The following is a 24,778-nucleotide window of genomic DNA, read 5'->3' as shown; positions in this document are numbered from 1 at the left end:
GTGCATGTGCAGCGCAATACATGTAAACATTTAATACAACTCGTAATGTGATTAAATTGACCTCATGACACAGTCTAAAAAGATATCCACCATGAGAAAAAAAATAAGTCAAACACATACATGTATACGTTTTTATTTAGCATAGAGACAACAGGTGGTGCACAGAAATACACCCACAACCGGAACTGTTATATATTTATAGAGTATTTATAGAGTACAGTACTATAAGGGTCAAGCCTACCGTAATCTTATGGTTTACATTAGAGTTAAGGGCACTGGAGGAAATTATCTTCAATCGATCACAATTATGGAACGCTTGTATAGATAAGTTAGTGGAACTCAAAGAAAACTCGCCAACGCCCAATGCACTTAGAAATACCAATTATGTTTTTAAAAATAATCCTCAACTATTTGTTTTTTCAAACCGTAGTTACATTAGGATGCATTAACCATTTAATTTACAATATCGAAAAATAGCAATTTATTGACTGAACAATGATATCTACAAAATATTGTGGGTTGCAATCTCCAATGTGACAGTCATAACACGAATAGACAAAGAGCACATATTGTACTTTTGTGAGAAGTTATTTTAGGCCTATATTTCACACATACCAAATGATCGGTGAGATTGTGTAGATCTATAAACAGGATCTAACATTTAACATCCTTTAAAGCACTGGAATTCATTAATAAAAAAAGTAAACATTTTGGGACTGTAAGAAGATGCGATTTTCCCAGGTGGAACCAGCATGATCACTATGTTCACCTTCAGGCTGGTTCCACTAGACTGATTAGTCTTAACTGAAAATGTTAAGTCTTCATAAAACTTACAGTACAAGAAACAAATATATATAAATCAACAAAGCATAAGAAATATGGAGGCAAACTAAACAGCACCTCGTTTTACTTTAATATTTTATCATACATGCTGTCCAGCTAATAAGGGAGAACACACACACTCTTCAAACCAAACTGACAATGGTTTATCAATAGACTGAGGTCAGCTCTTTAAGGCTGGTAACATTAAAATAGAGGGCAGGGGAGATGGAGCACTATTACAGAAGATGCACTACTACACAAACATTGCACAGTTATCCTAGTTTACATCTCCAGTCATGATTTTTTTTTTAGAAAACATGCAACTCTTAACAGATGGTCTTTGCCCTTTTAGCAGAAGCACTTTTCTTTCACACAAGACAATGCATGCCACGCCGTATCAGCCCATAAACTGTGGTTCCACCAAAAAAAACAGCCAGGGGAAGGAAATGCCAACAATCTGGTGCAACTAAGAAATAGTAGCCTCGTCATCTTTCTCAGGAGTAGAATAATTATCTAAGCAACGCCTCACTCTCACATACAGGGGTGAAATTGAGGGTTCCACCTCCTTACAATGGGAGACTGCAAACAACTTAAATGAATCTGTTAAAAGTGACCTTGGTAAAGTCACTCAAAACGCGCATAATTCGAACAAGGCCATGATTAGGCCTAGCCAAGCCTGCATGGCTGATTTTGGAGTGAATCTCTGGAACCACATTATTCTGCACTTCATGTAAAACATGTGGCTCATTTTAGAATTCCAGCAAATAGCTTGCTTTCAAATCAGCAGTATTCAACATCACTCCTTGAGAAGTGAATGTTTGTCAGAAATTCACTGCACAAATCCAAATTTTAGATCAAACTTTCCTTTAAAGATTATTACATTAATGGCCTGAGATCTGTCCTTTGCCCGTCGTTTGATTCAACATTTGAGTTCATAAATGTGCGTACTTGGAGATCAACAAATTCGGATGCAACACTTACCGCCGAGACTGAAAAGCTCAGCACACTAAAAAAAGTGTTGATTTTTAGTGTTAAGAGGACAGATACAACAGACTAGATCCCACTAAGGTTCAATGAAGTTCACGGAGGTCACAGAAGGTTGCTGTGGTGGTCCCACAGGTTTGGCAGTATTACTACATACATGCAATGAAGCATAAGTCACCCCAAAAACAAAATGTGCCCAGTTCAACACACACAATCATGTTACAGATTAACACACATACTGTACATGAAATGAACACATGATCATTCATATTACAGTTAGCAGATGAGATTAATACGATCAACAACCACCGATTGAGTGGTGGAATAGTACTTTTATACTATCAACCTCTTTTTTAGACAGGGTTGTATACATTTTTCTTTATTTAACTTTTACTTAACTAGGCAAGTTAGTTAAGAACAAATTCTTATTTACAATGATGGCCTATATACCAAAATGTACATCACCTGTTCATCATCAAAATAACCAAGTTGTACTAACTCAGTCTTCTCTTAGGGTTTCAATGAAAAGCAGGCTGAGAATGTATAAGATAAAAAAATATTGTTCAAACAATGTACTTGCATCATATGAATCCAGCAACTACATCCTACCAAGGTTAGTTTCAGTCATAAATTGACACAACAGAACGTTTTGTCTAAGTTTTAGTCAACACCGACAGCACTGTTTGGGTGCAATCCAGGGATGCTGGCTTTACATGACAAACACACTAGAGTCCATAATGAAGTCCTTGTCAACTTCATTATGCATCATGTGGAAACAAAGTGGAAATCCCTGTTTCTCATGGGCCAACCAGTGAGCTCCTCTCACTCTAGACACTCTGGTTCAGTAGGTGACTGCTGCCATCTTTAGTTAGGATGACTTGAACGCCTGAATATAGAGCAGGGCTATTCAAACTGGCGGCCCACGGGCCAGATCCGGCCCATTTATTAATTTAGACTGGCCCTTTGATTAATTCTGAACATTAATAAAAGATCTGCCAAAATGACAAGCAGTATGGTGGTTGTCTAAAGTCTAGTTTGGGGCATTTTTAGGACCTATGTGGCATGTTGATCATTTTTTGTTCATATGAATTTGTCACTAGTGTTTGAACGGTTTAAGCTACAAAATATTATGACCCCATTCCTGAAAGCTACGAACACGTACATGTCTTCTGTGTCCCTTGCTGACGCTCACAGGGACTCGTTAGAAAAGATTGACAAAAACATGCACCTAATGACTGAGGGAAATGAATTCAAAGAAACCTTGGCATTATCTTTTTTTTATACATATTTTTTTGGAGATGCTTAGTTTGATGATTTTCTAATGGCCTAATTACTTTTAAGAAGCTTTTAATAGTGGTTTAAATAAATAAACAGTGAGCAAGCATTGCACCTTTTCTTTGTTAATTATAAAAAATAAAAAGTGGTTGCACCTCGACTCACGTTAGTTGGGCACCCTCCACTTCTCTAATTACTTTTGGCAATATTTAAATTTGACAAATTTCTTTATTGGTGTCTCCTTAGAATAATCACGTGGGAAATATCCAGCCCCCCTGCAATTAACCTTTATTTCTTTACATCTGGCCCTTGTAAGAATATAGTTGAATAGCCCTGCTATAGTCATAAAACCAAGATTGCACCTTGCCTTCTAATGGGGAAGCAACTTTAAATATTACATTTGATTATGCCCCTGCTCTCACTTAGATTTTTGAACTCCTGCAATTAAAGGTAACTTTATTTACACACATCCAGCAAAATAAAACACCAGACTGCTTTAAACTTTGTGAATATTCAGGTATACTCCATATGCATGGAGCTCAATTTACTTTCAATTGATTCTTATTGAGGAATAACATAACACAGAACTGGCATTGAGCGCAGCCCAGGTTAGAGACAGGACTGTGCAACTGTAAAAGTGCCAGAATAGGAAGGAAAGGCGGCGGTGAAGGAAAAAAAGGCAAGGGGGATAGAGAAAAAGGGAGAAATAGTGCAGGTGAGGAGAGGAAGTGAGAGGCCTCTACCAGTCTGCATTGTCCCAGGTTTCCTCAGCAGGTTTGTCAGGGGCAGCAGCGGGGCTCTTCTTGCCTTTGGTCTCTCTGCCGCTGTTGTCCCAGTTGTTGTCCCAGGCCTCCCAGCTGTCTCCAGTGCTGTGTTTGTTGTTGGTTGCTGCCTCCGAGCCCCAGTTGTCCCAGCTGTCAGAGCTCTTCTTCTCTGTGGCAGAGTTGTCAACGTTGGTCCAACTGTCGCTACTTGGAGACTTCTTGGGCTTGGAGGAGCTGGTACTCCCAAAGGTCTCCCAGAAGTCCTGCGCAGGGGCCTGGCCTGGTTCTGGGCCTGAGGAGTTGCCCTGGTAACCCTCAGTGGCATCCATGTTCTGGTAGCTCTCTCCTTCTGACCTGTGGGAGAGGGTTAATCAAATAAAGCCACCCACCTAACTAAGAACATATATGGTATGTCACATCTCCAAGCCAAAGTCCATGTGAATACTTGACGTTACCCGTCCTCTGGCTTTCCAGCAAAAAAGTCGCTCATGTCTTTCCAGCCTTTTGCACCAGCGCCCTGGACCTGAGAAGAGGACACACGTCAAATTCCAAAAAACATCACTAGACATGAAATTTTAATAAAAAGTGAACTAATGAAATCAAATCATTGACCTCTGTATTCATCACATTGTCCTTTACCTGAGCAACTTAATATAATACAAGTACAGTTCAAATCTACATACTCACCACCAGAATAACAATGGCAGCAAGAGAAATGGGAGATCAAATTGTATTATCTTCAAAATATACATCAACACACCCAAACCAGTCTCCTTTTCAGGATACATAATGGGGGTGACAGCACCTGAATATTTAGTCATTCTAAACTTGGGAACATTTCTAATGAATGCCTAGCTTCCCATGACCCTTGCTCAGGAGACTGGTTTTCGGTTTGCAGTGTGGCAGAGGTCTGCCTTCTCCTACCTTGGATGCCAGCCCAGCAATGCTGACGGACATTTCATCTAGCAACTTGCCATCTTTTACCTGGACAAGCCAAATCACCGTTAATGGAAAGAACTCACAGCATCAAGAGGTGGGCGTGTAAATAAAGACATCACCCACCGAAGCTAGCTCAGGCAGTATTTCTTATTGAGAGCGGTACATATTTTACTGTGAGCAGTGGTTAGGCTTCGATATTTTACTGAGAGGACACTAATAATGTGGTGATTAGCCTACTTATAAGGAGAGAGCAGGTGATTTCAGTCTCAATCAACACCAATTTTAAGCAGCTATGTGGAATGTTTCTACATCAAGCAATTACACATGCACAGTATCTAGTCAGTCACCACAGCAGACATTCCGAAGGACACAATGCACATTCAAATTTAAAGCTGGTTCAACTAAGCATATTAGCCTATAGGGACCCACCACCAAATTAACATTAACTTCAAACACAATGTTACCTTTTCGTGGGTAGGTTTGATAACATTCTCATTTAATGTCTGTCCTAACTCTGTGGCCTAGTTGGGAGTGAGGGAGAAAATGTGTGAATCAAACGAACAATTCTACATTCACGCCAACACAAGACACTGTTTGAGTAGTAGGCAGCTGAGGCAGGCAGGGGAACGTTAAACGAGCAGTAGGACGTTAAACGAGCAGTCGGCACAGCGGACAGACAGCTGACCCTCAAAGGGTACTGAGCAATGGAACTGTCATGCATGGATGGATAACCCTATGGTTGGTGAGTACGAAAGTAATGGTCACTTTACCCTACCTTCATGTACATATCTACCTCGTACCCCTGCACATTAATCTGGTACTCCTTGTGTATAGCTTAGTTCTTGTGTACTTTATTCTGCTTTCAGAAGCATTTCACGGTAGTCTACACCCCATGTATTCGGCACGTGACAAATAAAATGTGTTTTGTTTATAATGATACCATCATGTCTGTCTTTGTAAATGACAGGAATGTTGACACTCCTGGAACAGGTTCTAAACCATTTGGTCTTATGAGCCACCAAAGTTAAAGTGACCAAGAACTTCATATAAATAAATACATTTAACACTACAACCTTTGACATTAAGATTATCCATCAACTTTATAAAAATAAATAAATAAGAGACCGGACAATGTTAGTCTGCAGCCAAGCAAAAGCTTACAGTAACAGTACAGGTTGAGCTACCTGTCTGTATCCACCATTTCACAGGAGTGGGTTTAGAAATGTTTACATAGAATATCAGACAGGACACTGATGACCAGCCAACAAGCTCTGGGTGGGTGGGAATGAATGCATTCATAAAAACAATAAGTAAATGAGATATGAAGGTATCATACGGACAAAGAGCATGCATTTGTTATTGGTTTTACCGGCTCTGGGGGCGGCTTATAGCCCCTTAACTATGTTCCGAGAAAGCGAGGTTAAAGAAGCGTCAAACAGTTCCAACACAGTAAATTCACAGATTAAGGTCAGTTATTTCTGTCCAGTTAATTTATGATAAAAAATACAAGGGAAACGTGTGGGGGGTAAAAAATCTGTGTTCCATGAGCTCTAAAGGCTAAACATTTGCATTGCCGTTTCTGCTACAGAGGGCATCCATAGAAATAATTAAGTTCTAGAATATAATTATTTTTCTGTGGGTACATCACATGGAATTAGGAGACTTGAGCCTCAACCAATATATCGCTTTGGTTGAATTATGATCAATGAAAATGTCTTATCACTCAAATCAATTACCATAGCTTGGTACTTCCTTAGAGCGGGGGGCTAGAACTCTCTCTCTTTAGCAGAGCATCATGTTAGTTATTACTTGAGCCATGAGAGAGAATGAGCATATGAATGGTTTCCTTATTCAACAAAAGGGGATTCATACAATCACGTCTTTATCAACATCGTTAAATGGCATCTTAGACTTGTAAGGTTAAAATAGTTTGTTTGAGCTCCCGAGTGTAGTAGTGGTCTAATGGAATGCATCGCAGTGCTAGCTGTGCCACTAGAGATCCTGGTTTGAGTCCAGGCTCTGTGGCAGCCGACCACAACCGGGAGATCCAAGGGACGCCGCACAATTGGCCCAGTGTCATCCGGGTTAGAAGAGGGTTTGGCTGGCAGCGATGTTCTTGTCCAATCGCACACTAGCGACTCCTGTGGCGGGCCGGGTACAGTGAACGCTGACAGTCACCAGGTGTACGGTGTTTCCTCCGACACATTGGTGCGGCTGGCTTCCGGGTTAAGTGGGCATTGTGTCAAGAAGCAGTACGACTTGGCTGGGTTGTTTTGGAGGACGCACGGCTCTCAACCTTGGCCTCCCCCCGAGTCCGTACAGGAATTGCAGCGACAGGACAATTGGATACCATAAAAATTGGGGTGAAAAAAATTGTTTGTACCTACACATCCATGTAAATAGTCTCATCTAAATACACAAGTTTTTAGAGCACATGTACAGTAAGTTGCAAAATTATGCCAGTAAAAACATTCATAACGTTATTTTCGTAGTCAGGGGTTTTTTTTCGGGATAAAAATGGCTTAGGTGGTAGGCGTGGCAGGGGCAATGGATATGTTTGCCAACTGAAAACTTGAGGTCCTCTTGGCCAGAGAGAAAGTTTTGCTGGTGTAAAGCTAATTTCCTGCAATTTTACCATGAGGCTAATTGAAAATTGCGTAAAAAAATTAAATACTGGGCCCCAAAAAAACACTATGCAGAAAAAACCCCGGTAGTAACTAAAGACAAAACTCATCAGTTACTAATAACGGTTTAACAAAAGGAATTCATACCTTCAGGGTTGCTGAAGTTGCAAGTTTTGCGGTCTGTTTCAGTGAAAAGATGGGATAACGCAATTAATAAAACAGTAAAATGAAGTTGTGTGACAGGATAATAGCTTTACTTAAAGATACTTACATTATCCTTGGCAACTGCGGCAATTTTGCTAGCTCCGATGGTGAAATTGCTCCAGCCCTATAGAACAAAACATGTCATACGAGTCATCATAACTCCCAAATGGTACTATTACAGCGTTCAAAACTGAGAACTCAGAACTCTAAGACTTCAGTGCGTTCAAGACAACTGGGGGGGAGCTCCAACTGGGAAAAACCTTTTTGAACACTCATCCAACTCAGGGCATCTTCTTAGAGCTCTGACTTTCTGACCTGAAGATCAGAGACACCATGATTTCACATTTGGGGGGACAGAGTTCCCAGTTGTCTTAAAAGCGCCACACACAGTTGAAGTCGGAAGTTTACATACACCTTAGCCAAATACATTTAAACTCAGTTTCACAATTCCTGACATTTAATCCTAGTAAAAATTCCCTGTCTTAGGTCAGTTAGGATCACCACTTTATTTTAAGATTGTGAAATGTCAGAATAAGAGAATTATTTATTTTAGCTTTTATTTCTTTCATCACATTCTCAGTGGGTCAGAAGTTTACATACACTCAATTAGTATTTGGTAGCATTGCCTTTACATTGTTTAACTTGGGTCAAACGAGTCGGGTAGCCTTGCATGAGCTTCCCACAATCAGTTGGGTGAATTTTGGCCCATTCCTCCTGACAGAGCTGGTGTAACAGTCAGGTTTGTAGGCCTCCTTGCTCACACATTCTTTTTCAGTTCTGCCCACACATTTTCTATAGGACTGAGGTCAGGACTTTGTGATGGCCACTCCAATACCTTGACTTGTGGTCCTTAAGCCATTTTGCCACAACTTTGGAAGTATGTTTGGGGTCACTGACCATTTGGAAGACCCATTTGCGACCAAGCTTTAACTTCCTGACTGATGTCTTGAGAAGTTGCTTCAATATATCCACATCATTTTCCTTCCTCATGATGCCATCTATTTAGTGAAGTGCACCAGTCCCTCCTGCAGCAAAGAACCCCCACAACATGATGCGGTCACCCCCGTGCTTCATGGTTCGGCTGGTGTTCATCATGCAAGCATCCCCCTTTTTCCTCCAAACATAACGATGGTCATTATGGCCAAACAGTTCTATTTTTGTTTCTTCAGACCAGAGGAAATTTCTCCAAAAAGTACAATCTTTGTCCCCATGTGCAGTTGCAAACCGTAGTCTGGCTTTTTTTAATGGTAGTTTTGGAGCAGTGCCTTCTTCCTTGCTGAGTGACCATTCAGGTTGTCGATATAGGACTTGTTTTACTGTGGATATAGATACTTTTGTACCCGTTTCCTTCAGCATCTTCACAAGGTCCTTTGCTATTGTTCTGGGATTGAGTTGCACTTTTTGCACCAAAGTACACTCATTTCTAGGAGACAGAAAGCGTCTCCTTCCTAAGCATTATGACGGCTGCGTGGTCCGTGGTGTTTATACTTGCGTACTATTGTTTGTACAGATGAACGTGGTACCTTAAGGCGTTTGGAAACTGCTCCCAAGGATGAACCAGACTTGTGGAGGTCTACAATTTTTTTCTGAAGTCTTGGCTAATTTCTTTTGATTTTCCCATGAGGTCAAGCAAAGAGGCACTGAGCTTGAAGGTAGGCCTTGAAATACATCCACAGGTACACCACCAATTGACTCAAATTAGGCTAATTTACATATCAGAAGCTTCTGAAGCCATGACATCATTTTCTGGAATTTTCCAAGCTGTTTAAAGGCAGTGAACTTGATGCATGTAAACTTCTGACCCACTGGAATTGTGATACAGTGAATTATAAGTGAAGTATCTGACTAAACAATTGTTGGGAAAATGACATGCAAAGTAGATGTCCTAACCGACTTGCCAAAACTATAGTTTGTTAACAAGAAATTTGTGGAGTGGTCATTAAAACTCGTTTTTCAACTCCAACCTATGTAAACTTCGACTTCAACTGTACACACACACACACACAAAGAGACCCGTCTACTACAGAGCTATGCAGATTCCCAAATGCTGTGCCGTATTACTGCCGTACCGAATAAATGGAAGATAGCGCGTTGTTCAGGACATCATCCTCCTTCTCTGGAGTCGGCGTATTCCCAAAGCCAACATAGCGGTTCTCCTGATTCCCACTATAACTGCCACCGCTACAGGGGAAATTGTACATTTGCGTAAATGACAAGTCCTCATAGGGTGACCAAAAACATAATGCCATTTAGCCAATGCTTTTATGGAAAGCGACTTACAATCATGCAGACACATATGGGTGGCCCCAGCAGGAAAGAAAACAAAATGGATGAAATTGAGCTTTAAGCAAAATGTTAAAAACGTTGTATTCTGTGGCATCTTTTGTTTTAAGACCCTGTGCTACATTTTGGGTGAGCATTCACAGATAAAGTCCTTGAAGTTGTTAAGTTTTATAATTAGGGTTAAGAATACATTACATAAGAAAAGCAGATTAAAGTGATCTTTAAACAAAACAAAAATGTTCTCTGTGGCATCTTACTTCAAATTTAGACCATGTGCTTTATGTGTACTATAAGAGAAAAGCTATACAGCTGCCTCAGGGAGGAGTGAGTCATTGATACGATGGTCTCACCTCTGATAAGAGTTCACATCGTCACTCAACCAGTCCTCAAAGGCCTTGTCTGAAGGTTTGCCCGAGTTCTGCCCTGGGCCCCCTGAGCTACATTGGAAAACAGATGACAGAATATTATGAGACTTGATAACATTGGACATTAGTACTTTGGAAACATTCAAGTAGTCGAATACTTCAGCTAAATAACACTATTTTCACCTTTACTGATAGGGCTGGGCGATATGACCTAAAAATATAACTTATGGCCAAATCACAATATATAGATTATTTTTTAAATGTTAGCTAAATAAGCTTTGTTGTACAATTAAAAAAAGGTCAAATACACTGCATTTCAAACAACCAGCAAAAATCTCATGAATTCAAGTCACGTGAAATTAGGCTAAATAAGCCCCACTAATAATTGTATTATTTTATAAAAATTGTTTAACCTGCTTTTCTTGCAATAATCACTGATCTGGCATTCAAGTCTATGAAAATGTCAAAATAATGACCTTCTTGTAGCAGTAACTATAGAAAATTAACACAGGTCTCAAACAATCTCTCAAGGGCAAACTGGCGTGCTCATGAGTCGCAGCTATTCTTTACATTTCAAGTGTAGTCAACTTGGATCTATTTGCTTGCTAACACAGAACAGTTATGAACACACTTCTGTCCATCAACGGTTTGAACAGCATGCTAGCCTGTCCACTTTGTTCACATGTTGAAATAAGTGGCCTACTTTAGAGTTTCCGATTCCTTATAACTTATGCTTATTCCACATTTATACCGCACTTGACAAACTGCGCATACATTTTTCAGAATGTTCATTGATACTCCTGTTTTAGTAGCATCTTATTTGCATGCAATTTGAGTAGTTGACATTTAAAAAAAGACTATCCTTAGAAAGTATATATTCTCTATTACAGTAAAATAATGTCTCAATGTGTATTGGTGTATATGACCCATTCTGTTGGACCAAACCAAACCTTTTAGCAACATGAAATCTTATTCAAATCTGTTGATATACGTCGCCAGGAAAAATCACTTAAACATTCTGACAAGCAACTGCTTAGATTTAATTTTCACATTCATAAATTGGTAGAATGTTTGGGAATTACGTATATTAAGGCATTTGTAAAATTTCTATAGTAATATAGTGAGAAAGCGGCCGTGCATTTGGACAATTAATAGACACTGGAGTAAATAAAAACATCTGTCTTGTCCAGGACCGGAGTCTACACAGACTGGTGTGCATTAGCCAATCAGAGCTACAGTAGGCCTATATGCAAATAAGCCATTTGCCACATGGGGTCTGCCATCATTCACTTTGAACTGGACTGTGTTTACAGTCAGTTGCAACAGCGTGACTTTAGATTAGAGGTCGACCGGTTAATCGGAATGGCCGATTAATTAGGGCCGATTTCAAGTTTTCGTAACAATCGGGAATCGGTATTTTTGGCCACCGGTTTGCCGATTTTTTTTTTTTTTACACCTTTATTTAACTAGGCAAGTCAGATTAAGAACACATTCTTATTTACAATGACGGCCTAGAAACGGGGGTTAACTGCCTTGTTCAGGGGGGATTCGTTTTTGCAACCTTCGGTTACCAGTCCAACGCTCTAACCACCTGCCTTACATTGCACTCCACAAGGATTAACAGGCTGACTACCTGTTACGCGAGGGCAGCAAGAAGCAAAGGTAAGTTGCTAGCTAGTATTAGACTTATAAAAAACTAACATAATCACTAGTTAACTACACATGGTTGATGATATTACTAGTTTATCTAACGTGTCCTGCGTTGCATATGATCGATGCGGTGCCTGTTAATTTTCATTGAATCACAGACTACTTCAACAAACGGGTGTTGATTTAACAAGTGCATTTGCGAAAAAAGTACTGTCGTTGCACCAATGTACCTAACCATAAACATCAATGCCTAACAGGAATATTTAGACATAGCCACCCGTTAGATAAAATACGGAATGGTTCCGTATTTCACTGAAAGAAAAAACGTTTTGTTCTCGAGATGATAGTTTCCGGATTCGACCATATTAATGACCTAAGGCTCGTATTTGTGTGTTTATTATATTATAATTAAGTCTGATTTCACAGAGCAGTCTGACTGAGCGGTGGTAGGCAGCAGCATGCTCGTAAGCATTCATTCAAACAGCCATTCAATGTGCTTCAAGCATTGCGCTGTTTATGACTTCAACCTGGGTGGGTATAATTTGTGGAACGTTCCAACAGGAATCTATTCCAAAAACTTTGTAAATAACAAGGTTTCCAAAAAACAACGCAAACAAAGTTGTATAGCGGCAGAATAAGATACCGGGTAGGGCGTGGTCTATTTCATTGCGTTTTTCACTCATCACGTTTATTCCGAAAAATGTCTGTCCTCACATGTCCGTTTGCCTATGGACAAACATTAAGAATAAGCTACGTGGTGAGTTGATGGCTATTCGGCAGCTAGTTAGCTAGGTTTGTATGCGTTGCTACTTTGTATGCGTTGTTGGTTGGCAACCTTTTACTTTACGTTTTTTGGAACAGATTCCTGTTGGAACGTTCGACCCCTTCAAGCCTATCAACTCCCAAGATTAGGCTGGTGTAACCGATGTGAAATGGCTAGCTAGTTAGCCGGGTGCATGCTAATAGCGTTTCAAACGTCACTCGCTCTGAGACTTGGAGTAGTTGTTTCCCTTCCTCTACGTGGGTAACGCTGCTTTGAGGGTGGCTGTTGTCGATGTGTTCCTGGTTTGAGCCCAGGTGGGAGCGAGGAGAGGAACGGAAGCTATACTGTTACACTGGAAATACTAAAGTGCTTAAGAACATCCAATAGTCAAAGGTATATGAAATACAAATCGTATAGAGAGAAATAGTCCTATAATTCCTATAATAACTACAACCTAAAACTTCTTACCTGGGAATATTGAAGACTCATGTTAAAAGGAACCACTAGCTTTCATATGTTCCCATGTTCTGAGCAAGGCACTTAAACATTAGCTTTCTTACATGGCACATATTGCACTTTTACTTTCTTCTCCAACACTTTGTTTTGCATTATTTAAACCAAATTGAACATGTTTCATTATTTATTTGAGGCTAAATTGATTTTATTGATGTATTAAGTTAAAATAAGTGTTCATTCAGTATTGTTGTAATTGTCATTATTACAAAAAAATAAAAAAATAAAAATCGGCATCGGCTTTTTTTGGTCCTCCAATAATCGGTATCGGCGTTGAAAAATCATAAATCGGTCGACCTCTACAACGCAGTCGCCAAAAGCCACCAGAATGGATTTCTGCAAATAAGTAAACACCATGGGAGTCCTCTTACATTTGGAAACTTTACAGTCCTATTGATCAAACCACTATGAAAAAAGGTAGGCTCTCTATCCATCAGTTATGTACATCAACAAGATCAACAACTAATGCTAGCCAGAGCAAGATGAGCTAAAATTTAACGACAGAACACTAGATAAACCCTCACTTTTTCAGCTAGTTGGCCGTCAATTTGACTGATAAATGGGGAATTGCCACCTTGTCCATCTGCAGCTTGCCTGCCAACGCCACAGACAAGACATGACACGCAGAACTCTGACAAAGTGGGAAGCATGAACAAAGGAAAGCATTAGCAGAATCTAACTCTTGGACTCAGTTGCTGTGAAAGCTACCGTCCTGGGACCCTGCCAGATTCCATGTAGAGAGAGACACGGAAACCCAGCTTGCTCGGCAGTCTCAAATGGAAGCCGCTATTGAACGTTTAACGCTGCAGGAGCTGTGTTTACTTTGCTTTATTCCGGGACAATGTGGACCGCCCGGACTTTCAATGTAGCTTGCAGAGGCCAAAAGGGGCGAAGTGGCTACTCTTAGCAAACAAGTAACGAACCTACACAAGCTACTGGGGAAAATCAACGACCGCCTACTTTTTTTTACCCCAGTAGCCAGATGCCTTTCTGGTGAAAGTGTCACCGTGTCGGCTCTCCACAGCCGACTGGCCAGTACCCTGTAGGGATCCCTTCCCGGTCTCCCCCTTCCTTGGAGACATGAGCTAGTGGGATGCTCCTAGATGACTTTGGGGATGTTCCTGTTCTCGACCCAACCAACCAGCCATGGAGCTATTTCACTTGCCGTGGAAGTAAGTGTCCTCTGGCAACGGGGGCCTCCTTGGAGATGTTAAGCCTGAACCGGACACAGACCAGAAACGGCTTTGCCACCCTGGATCCAGAGGTTCCAGTGCCTTCTTCCTTAGGGGCTTCCGATTAGAGATCGGATCCGGAGGTACCTGCGCCTTCATCCTCTGTTCGGTCTCCCTCTCTGAGCCACACCGCCCTTCGGTCCTCAAGGGGTCCTCTAAACCACTCGAGGTGAAAGAACGGCCAGACCTTCTCGGCTGTTTCACCAGCGGTCATCATCGGCAGGACATTACAAGGCCACTTCCAATCGTTTTACTTTAGATGCCGGGAGCTGACGCTGTCGTAGTCCATGTGGGGTCAAACGACATTAGGAGGGCTAGCTTGGAACTTTTGAAAATGTATTTTAAAGAACTGAACGATTCTTAAAAGCAGCCAATCATTTCAAGTCCAATACCATTGTTGGGCCGCGGGTGTGAAAGATTCAGCAGGCTACTGGTATTACATCTGGCTAAAAGATTACTGTAGCTCTGTTGGAACACTTTTATAGATAACTTTGACACCTTCTGGAAACAGAATATACTCTATAGGAATGGAGTTCATCCATATAATCTTGGCTCCCGGACTCTGTCCACACATTAAGGCTGCGTTGAGAAAATGACTTAAAATGACCCAAGACCAGCTCAGTTAATCCCTACCATTGTGACAATGAGTTGTACATTTGATGCAACATTATCCCAGGGTCATTGGAAGACAATGTAAGTAACTTAATTTATGTCCCCCGAACACCGCTGTTGATCCTACAGCTTTTGTATGTAGTAATCATGTGCCTATGAACCAGAGTTACACTGTTAGCACTGAGGCAGTGTGCCCTAGTAGGAAGTCCACTGTGTGCAGCTCACCATCAGCTCAAATATAAATAACATGAGCAAGTCTACTTCTGATAAGCTACTTCCCAGTAAAGCATTAAAAACAATCCAGCAACCCAGAAAAGTCCTAAAAAATAGCCCATATTCACATACGTTGCTTAAGAAACAACGTTCATGAAGTCAATAACTTTAACAGATGACATTCATATTCTGACTCTCTGAAACTCGCGTAAGTCCCTTAATGTGTTTGGACCCCAGGAAGAGTAGCTGCTGCCTTTGGGATCCCCAATAAATACAAATGCATGCTTGTCCCAACCAAGCACCCAAAGCAAACTGGCTAAAGTTGGCTAGTTAGCTACTTCCAGACATAAATGAGAGAACACCTCACTCTGACCAGTGGTGGAAAAAGTACCCAACTGTCATACTTGAGTAAAAGTAAAGATATTTACTGGGATGTTCTTGACAAGTGTGAATTGGACCATTTTCCTGTCAAAATGTAATGAGTACTTGTGGGTGTCAGGGAAAATGTATGCAGTAGAAAGTACATTATTTTCTTTATGAATGTAGTGACGTAAGAGTAGCCAAAAATATAAATAGTAAAAACATCCCCAAAGGCTACTTAAGTAGTACTTTAAAGTATTTTTACACCACTGACTGACCATTTTACTCAACTTAGCAGAGCTGGTTAGGCTGTTTACATGTTATCTAGAGCCTGCAGATGATATTCTGCTGCATCGAGGCTGTGTGCGGCGCGCATCTGCATGCATTTCACGTGCTTTGCGATTGTGTAGGGTACTCTGCGCATGATTTCTCGATTGTACTACAACCTCAACACTACTTTGATAAGCATCAATAGGGATTAAGTACTAAGTATACGCAATACCCACTGAAGGAGAACGGTACCTGTCCAATGTATAGTGCCAACTATAAAGTTTGGTGGAGGAATAATGGTCTGGGGCTGTTTTCCACTCCAGCCAACGCTTGGCATTGCACATGGTGATCTTAGGCTTGTGCGTGGCTGCTCAGCCATGGAAACCCATTTCATGAAGCTCCCGACGAACAGTTCTTGTCCTGACGTTGCTTCAAGAGGCAGTTCGGAATTCTGTAGTGAGTGATGCAACCAAGGACAGATGTTTTACACGCTGCGTGCTTCAGCACTCGGCGGTCCCATTCTGTGAGCTTGTGTGGCCTACCACTTCGCAGCTGAGCCGTTGTTGCTCCTAGACATTTCCACTTCAATAACAGCACTTACAGTTGACCGGGACAGCTCTAGCAGGGCAGAAATTTGATGAACTGACTTGTTGAAAAAGTGGCATCCTATAACAGTGCCACTGATCTCTTCAGTACGGGCCCGTCTACTGACAATGTTTGTCTATAGAGATTGCCTGGCTGTGTGCTCGATTTTATACACCTGTCAGCAACGGGTGTGGCTGAAATAGCCAAATCCACTAATTTGAAGGCGTGTCCACATATACTTTAATATATAAAAGTATGTTTTGAATTGGCTACCTACAGTAGTTATTAGTCTGTTCATCATATTTTATAAGCCTACCTACTGCTGCACTGGAATGTCTCTCTCCTTAAGGCATCAGCATGCTTCAGTTCGGCTGGCCCTTAGCCAAACTCGGCTAGGCGTACCGAATGAGTGCGCTCACATACTCCCTTAAAAAAAGACTACCGTTCGTCCATTTGAGACACCGTAGCCAATATACACTGCAAAAGTCACAATTAATCCAAGATAACACAAGAAATGTAATTACATTGATGTTTTTACCAAAAAGACCTTAGCCGCTCAACGTTACAACTAACATGATTGGTGCAGTATTTCACAATAACTTTTTTTCATGAAAACGAGCTCTCAATGAATGACAAAGAATCATTACTGTTGACCAATCATCGATGAAGGGTCGTAGACGTCGGCTACCGACAGACTTGCCTCAAAACATTGTGTCTGAACAACTGAAAAAACCCTTACCGAAGTCCAAAACGTCATAAAATACTGAGAAAAATATACTGCTCAAAAAAATAAAGGGAACACTTAAACACATCCAAGATCTGAATGAAAGAAATAATCTTAAATACTTTTTTCTTTACATAGTTGAATGTGCTGACAACAAAAATCACACAAATAATCAATGGAAATCCAATTTATCAACCCATGGAGGTCTGGATTTGGAGTCACACTCAAAATTAAAGTGGAAAACCACACTACAGGCTGATCCAACTTTGATGTAATGTCCTTAAAACAAGTCAAAATGAGGCTCAGTAGTGTGTGTGGCCTCCACATGCCTGTATGACCTCCCTACAACGCCTGGGCATGCTCCTGATGAGGTGGCGGATGGTCTCCTGAGGGATCTCCTCCCAGACCTGGACTAAAGCATCCGTCAAGTCCTGGACAGTCTGTGGTACAACATGGCGTTGGTGGATGGAGCGAGACGATGTCCCAGATGTGCTCAATTGGATTCAGGTCTGGGGAACCGGCGGGCCCGTCCATAGCATCAATGCCTTCCTCTTGCAAGAACTGCTGACACACTCCAGCCACATGAGGTCTAGCATTGTCTTGCATTAGGAGGAACCCAGGGCCAACCGCACCAGTATATGGTCTCACAAGGGGTCTGAGGATCTCATCTCGGTACCTAATGGCAGTCAGGCTACCTCTGGCGAGCACATGGAGGGCTGTGCGGCCCCCCAAGGAAATGCCACCCCACACCATGACTGACCCACCGCCAAACTGGTCATGCTGGAGGATGTTGCAGGCAGCAGAACGTTCTCCACAGCGTCTCCAGACTCTGTCACATGTGCTCAGTGTGAACCTGATTTCATCTGTTAAGAGCACAGGGCGCCAGTGGCGAATTTGCCAATCTTGGTGTTCTCTGGCAAATGCCAAACATCCTGCACGGTGTTGGGCTGTAAGCACAACCCCCACCTGTGGATGTCGGGCCCTCATACCGCCCTCATGGAGTCTGTTTCTGACCGTTTGAGCAGACACATGCACATTTGTGGCCTGCTGGAGGTCCTTTTGCAGTGCTCTGGCAGTGCTTCTCCTGCTCCTCCTTGCACAAAGGCGGAGGTAGAGGTCCTGCTGCTGGGTTGTTGACCTCCTACGGCCTCCTCCACATCTCCTGATGTACTGTCCCGTCTCCTGGTAGCGCCTCCATGCTCTGGACACTACGCTGACAGACACAGCAAACCTTCTTGCCACAGCTCGCATTGATGTGCCATCCTGGATGAGCTGCACTACCTGAGCCACTTGCGTGGGTTGTAGACTCAGTCTCATGCTACCACTAGAGTGAAAGCACCGCCAGCATTCAAAAGTGACCAAAACATCAGCCAGGAAGCATAGGAACTGAGAACTGGTCTGTGGTCCCCACCTGCAGAACCACTCCTTTATTGGGGGTGTCTTGCTAATTGCCTATAATTTCCACCTGTTGTCTATTCCATTTGCACAACAGCATGTGAAATTTGTTGTCAATCAGTGTTGCTTCCTAAGTGGACAGTTTGATTTCACAGAAGTGTGATTGACTTGGAGTTACATTGTGTTGTTTAAGTGTTCCCTTTATTTTTTTGAGTAGTGTATATACATGCAACATGTGTTGGTCCCATGTTTCATGAGCTGAAATAAGATCCTAGAAATATTCCATACGCACAAAAAGCGTATCTCAAATTGTGCACAAATTTGTTTACATCCCTGTTAGTGAGCATTTCTCCTTTGCCAAGATAATCCATCCACCTGGCAGGTGTGGCATATCAAGAAGCTGATTGAACAGCATGATCATTACACAGGTGACCCTTGTGCTGGGGACAATAGGCAACAACAAAAAGGTGCAGTTGTCAACACAATGCCACAGATGTCTCAAGTTGAGGGAGCACACAATTGGCATGCTGACTGCAGGAAAGTCCACCAGAGCTGTTGCCAAAGAATGTAATGTTAATTTCTATACCATAAGCCGCCTCCGTCATTTTAGAGAATTTGGCAGTACATCCAACCAGCCTCACAACTGCAGACCACGTGTAAACACGCCACACCAGGACCTCCACATCAGGCTTCTTCCCCTGCGGGATGGTCTAAGACAAGCCACCCGGACATCTGATGACACGGAGTTTGCACAACTGAAGAATTTCTGCACAAACTGTAAGAAACGGTCTAAGGGAAGCTCATCTACGTGCTTGTCATCGTCACCAGGGCCTTGACCCAGGTCGGCGTCATAACCAACTTCAGTGGGCAAATGCTCACCTTCCATGGCCACTGGCACACTGGAGAAGTGTGTTCTTCACGGTTGAATCCCGGTTTCAATTGTACCGGGTAGATAGTTTGTATGGCATCGTGTGGGAGAGCGGTTTGCTGAGGTCAACGTTGTGAACACAGTGCCCCATGTTTGCGGTGGGGTTATGTATGGGCAGGTATAAGCTACAGACAACGAACACAAATGCATTTTATTGATGGCAATTTGAATGCAGAGATACCGTGACGAGATCCTGAGGGCCATTGTCATGCCCTTCATCCACCGCATGTTTGTTCATTTTTAATTAGGATCTACATTAGCTAACGTCGTAACGTTAGCTAATCTTCCTGGGGTCCAACAGATATGTTTCAGCATGATAATGCATGGCCCCATGTCGCAAGGATCTATACACAATTCCTGGAAGTTGAAAATGTCCCAGTTCTTCGATGGCCTGCATACTCACCAGACATGTCACCCATTGAGTATGTTTGGGATGCTCTGGATCGACATGTACGACAGCGTGTTTCAGTTCCTGCCAAAATCCAGCAACTTCACACAACTATTTAACAGGAGACAGACAACATTCCACAATCAACAGCATGATCAACTATGTGAAGGAGGTGTCGTGCTCCACAAGGCAAATGGTCACACTAGATATTGACTGGTTCTGATCCACGCCACTACTTTTTTAGGTATCTGTGACCAGATGCATATCTGTATTCCCAATCATGTGAAATTCCTAGATTAGGGCCTAATTAATTTATTTCAATTGTCCGATTTCCTTATATGAACTGTAACTCAGTAGAATCTTTGAAATTGTAGCGTTTATGTTCAGTGTATATGCACAAACCCTTCCAAATTGTTCCGGCTGGGAAGCATGCGGACGCCTTTAAGCAACAGCCTACTCGTCTTGCACACATGCAGGTGATGCACGCAAACAGACACACATTCTGATCCTGGCTGATGTGTTGATTTTTATTTGATTGATCAAATATCTAAAAACGGTGCTTAAATAAATTCCATTAACAGAAATGAATTTCCAGGACTTTTCCTAAACATTACAGATCTGATCATTTTTCTAAACTTTTCCAAGCCTGGAAAACATTTTTAAATTCTATGACTTTTCCAGGATTTTCATGACCATACGGACCCTGGAGGTTTCACTCACCAAAAATATGTTTAATGCATTTCTATGGGCTTATTCTGGACCTTCCCGCCTTTGGGACAACGACTCCCATTGTTAGGGCGGAGACATGAACATTTTGTCATTATATTCAGATCTCTGGCGTAAATGGGAAAGTGCACACAGCACAGAAGGAGCGACAAAACCAGGACAAAACCAAAAAGACAGCATGAGAACAAGTAGACAAACATTCATAAAAATGAAATACAAAAAACATTGATTCTTCCGTTACAGGCATTTGGAATATCGCACAAAAACATGAATTAAATCGCCCAGCCCTACTTACCGATGAGACGATGAAAGTCCTGTCTTGGGCTGAGGTGGAGTCCAGTCCTTGGCAGAGGAAGTTTCAATAGACCACTCCTTCCCTTCTGCAATGGTTGCAACCTGTCAATAGAATACAGAGGAATGGAATTCAGTGAGTGAGACCATTCAATATGTCCTGTCTGATATTAGCATTGGAAATCCATAAACGGACATTTGGAGTGTCCCCGGCAACTGTGCTGAGCATGATCATTAAATTATGACTCATGAGAGTGAAGCTTCCTCACCTTGTCTCTGAAAAGTGCAGCAGCTCTGCTGTTATATTTGTCCTGCATGGTCCAAGTGGCATCATAATCATTTTGGAGTTCCAGAAACATACGGAACTTTCCGTTCCCTCCCGCCTTCATCTTCTCCAGCTCAATGTCCTTCCACTTGTCCATGGTAACAGAGCGCACAAAGCTACAGTATAGAGATCACATCAGGGGTTCAATACTTCCAAACACACTAACAGTCAGGAAAGAAGAAATGTGGATGGCTGCTGGCCATGGTGGTTTAACAAAGCACACAACTGCTAATCATTATCTTAGAAGAACATGGCTAAAAGCAATAAACAATTTATCTAGGATAAGAGAGGATTTTGACATTCATGCACATGTCTCTGCTGGCAAGCATAAATCCCAACACAATCAGCAAAATGGTCATTTTGGAACTTTGAAGTTACTCACCTAAGGTGCACTCCCAAGCCTCTGTGTTTGCCAGAACACTCCAGACAAATCCAGATCCCATAGGTAACACTAACCCACTGAGGGTTGAAGCCCCCACACTCAAAGCAAAGCTGAGAAAAGGAAGGGGAAATGTCTAACCATTTGATGTCATTGTTGACATTGAAAAAGTGAATGTGGACACTGGACAGTTATCACATTGAATATATCAGCAGAGATTGTTCAGCCCTCGCTACTGTTTTAACTCCAGTGTCCATATAAAACCTTAGCTAGTTCACCCTAGGCCCTGCCCTGGGCAATCAAGCAATCAAGTCGTGACTAAAGTGTGAGTCGTGACGCATGCTTCCCAGTCGAAACAGTTGACTGGGGGTTCTTAATGTTTAATACACTCACTAAATGCAAAATAATTTCAATTCAAATTGCGTCGCCAGTCACTCAGTAATGTCCTACCTTCATTCACAGCGCATCCACTAAGTGTTTAGACCCCTTGACTTTTTCCACATTTTGTTACGTTACAGCCTTATTCTAAAATTGATTCAATTGTTATTTTTTTTTTCTATCAATCTACACACAATATACCCCATAATGACGAAGCAAAAACTGGTTTTATAAATCTTTGCAATTTTATTTAAAAAAATTCACATAAGTATTCAGACCATTTAAATCAGTACTTTTTTGAAGCACCTTTTCCTGCGATTACAGCCTCGATTCTTCTTGGGTATGACGCTACATGCTTGGCACACCTGTATTTGGGGAGTTTCTCCCATTCTTCTCTGCAGATCCTCTCAAGCTGGATGGGGAGTATCACTGCAGAGCTATAGTCTCCCAGTCCCTGCCGCTGAAAAACATTCCCACAGCATGATGCTGCCACCAACATGCTTCACCGTAGGGATGGTGCCAGGTTTCCTCCAGACATGACGCTTGGCATTCAGACCAAATAGTTCAATCTTGGTTTCATCAGACCAGCGAATCTTGTTTCTCATAGTTAGAGTCCTTTAGGTGCCTTTTGGCAAATTCCAAGCGGGCTGTCATTTGGCTTATACTGAGGAGAGGCTTCTGTCACTACCATAAAGACCTGATTGGTGGAGTGCTGCAGAGATGGTTGTCCTTCTGGAAGGTTCTCCCATCTCCACAGAGGAACTCTTGAGCTTATTCAAAGTGACCATTGGGTTCTTGGTCACCTCCCTGACCAAGGCCCTTCTCCCCCAATTGCTCAGTTTGTCCAGGCGGCCAGCTCTAGGAAGACACTTGGTGATTTCAAACTTCTTCCATTTAGGAATGATGGAGACCACTGTGTTCTTGGGGACATTCAATGCTACTGGTACTGTTCCCCAGATCTGCGCCTCGACAACAATCCTGTCTCGACACTCTACAGTCAATTCCTTTGACCTCATGTCTTGGTTTTTGCTCTGACATGCACTGCCAACTGTGGGACCTTCTATAGACAGGCGTGTGCATTTCTAATCAATTGAATTTACCACAGGTGGACTCCAATCAAGTTGTAGTAACATCAAGGATGATCAATGGAAACAGGATGCACCTGAACTCAATTTCGAGTCTCATAGCAATGGGTCTGAATACTAATGTAAATAACGTTTTTTTTTCTCAGTTTCTTTTACAAATTAGCAAAACATTTTAAAAACCTCTTTCCACTTTGTCACCATGTGGTATTGTGTGTAGATTTGAGGATGTTTTATTTATTCAATCAATTTTAGAATAAGGCTTTAACATATCAAAATGTGGAAAAAGTCAAGGGGTCTGAATACTTTCTGAAGGCACTGTATCTTTGGCTATACTGCTCAAACAGCAAGCGAATGTCGTTCGCTATCCAACAGTAGTTACTCACGTTGTTTTCCTCCTGAGTTCTCACTTCCTTCAAAACTCTTCTAGTCCTTGGGCTTGCCATTTTGACTGACACTGAAAGAGAGTAATCATTAGCAATCTTACAAAGAAATCACGTCCCATTTACCTCTTATCAACGAGCCATCAATGCACCACTAGCTAGCGGCTAATTTAGGCAGCCTTGGACAGACTTTGAAAGACATAGATAGCGATCTAGCTAAATAATCAACACTATTCGAAAACAATGAAAATACGAACTGACAGCAACTACCAAGCTGAATGGCATTAAATAGTCTATGCATGATATATTGTGTATCTGGAGCTAGCTAGCCGTCTAGATAACGCCGGTAGCCAACCGGCTGATGTTAGCTACTGCTAGTCTCTTACCAGGCCGGGTAATGTAGAAAGCGTCCGGCTTGCTTAGTTCGATATAACTTTTTACTAAAGATGTGGAGTTAAAATGTATGGAAAATATGTGTCAGCTCAAATTAAATCCATTGAGAAGAGCAACGAATGCTAGCTGAAGTCAAACACCTGTGTCCATGTTGAAAACTAGCTAGGCAATGGCAAATGTGCCTACGTTGGCATTGCAATGCATTATGGGAAAAGCGTCACTTTTCTTCTTCTTCTTCTTCTTCTTCTTCTTCTTCTTCTTCTTCTTCTGCTTCTTCAATCGTATATTGGCGATCGCAGAATTTAATGTGCATCCCGCCACCTACTTTGTGGGATGGAAACAGGATTCCCCAAAATGGAACAAAATACGCCAAAAAAAAGAACTACCAAACTACCAAAAAATAAATAAAACAACATTTTTCTTTAAAAAAATAAAACAGATCTGATGCCTACACAGGTTCAAGAGGAAGGGTCTTCAAGCGCAGTCTTCTGTCGCAGCCACAATAATGTCCAGTTTCTTAGACTTCTTTGAGACTTGTGCTGTACAGTTTATAACTGTGGCAATGAACGCAACAAAATCCACCTTTTTAACACACAGGGTATCTTTTGACTGGCAGCAAACATTTACAACATGCTGTGGTCCGTCCACTACCATATCTTCACTAGCATCACTTGTTTACTCAATTCTTTTTTAATCACTTTCGCATAGGAGATTCAATTGACCGCTCTGACTTTTGCCACCACAATCTCCTTCAGAGAAGAGGCGATTCATTATCATTCATACATGTATCCAAATTTAGACAATTTCCTTTTTGTTCCAATTTTCACTACTACTGTTGTCCATTCAGAACATTCGTTTTCACTAACTTTGCTCGACGAGCTGCTTGATTCGAACTCAGCATGCACTTACGCCATCTTTTTCCTGAACC

At 41.8% G+C, this 24,778-nt stretch overlaps 1 protein-coding gene across 10 annotated transcripts; it reads right to left on the bottom strand.

Moving 5' to 3' along the window:
- Positions 1 to 117: 117 nt before the first annotated feature.
- LOC106583332 (ADP-ribosylation factor GTPase-activating protein 1) lies at positions 118 to 24,131 on the bottom strand. Of its 10 annotated transcripts, XM_014167399.2 has the most exons (14): positions 23,844 to 24,131; positions 23,461 to 23,531; positions 21,618 to 21,727; positions 21,180 to 21,351; positions 20,915 to 21,015; positions 10,246 to 10,332; positions 9,682 to 9,793; positions 7,680 to 7,736; positions 7,556 to 7,588; positions 6,154 to 6,183; positions 5,249 to 5,305; positions 4,770 to 4,829; positions 4,301 to 4,368; positions 118 to 4,199 (listed from the first exon to the last, which is right to left on the bottom strand). In XM_014167399.2, exons 2-14 carry the CDS (start codon positions 23,518 to 23,520, stop codon positions 3,821 to 3,823), a joined length of 1,326 nt encoding a protein of 441 aa, XP_014022874.1. In that variant the 5' UTR covers positions 23,521 to 23,531; positions 23,844 to 24,131; the 3' UTR covers positions 118 to 3,820. The 10 variants fall into 10 exon arrangements, with proteins under 10 accessions (XP_014022874.1, XP_045561399.1, XP_014022877.1 ...); XM_045705443.1 differs by lacking the exon at positions 4,770 to 4,829; XM_014167402.2 differs by lacking the exon at positions 4,770 to 4,829 and having other exon boundaries at positions 4,301 to 4,362.
- Positions 24,132 to 24,778: the final 647 nt, after the last annotated feature.

This window comes from Salmo salar, chromosome ssa22 (assembly GCF_905237065.1).
Source record: "Salmo salar chromosome ssa22, Ssal_v3.1, whole genome shotgun sequence".
In the NCBI taxonomy this organism is placed as follows: domain Eukaryota; kingdom Metazoa; phylum Chordata; class Actinopteri; order Salmoniformes; family Salmonidae; genus Salmo; species Salmo salar.
Note: the sequence above shows the minus strand (reverse complement) of the source record. Positions and strands in the feature narration are given on the sequence as shown.

Coding starts and splice junctions, on each gene's coding strand:
- LOC106583332 (XM_014167399.2), bottom strand. CDS start 23,520: ATGGCAAGCCCAAGGACTAGAAGAGTTTTGAAGGAAGTGAGAACTCAG. Junction 21,352..21,617: donor GGCTTGGGAGTGCACCTTAG/GTGAGTAACTTC, acceptor TCTATACTGTAG/CTTTGTGCGCTCTGTTACCA. Junction 4,200..4,300: donor GCTGGAAAGCCAGAGGACGG/GTAACGTCAAGT, acceptor CCTCTCCCACAG/GTCAGAAGGAGAGAGCTACC.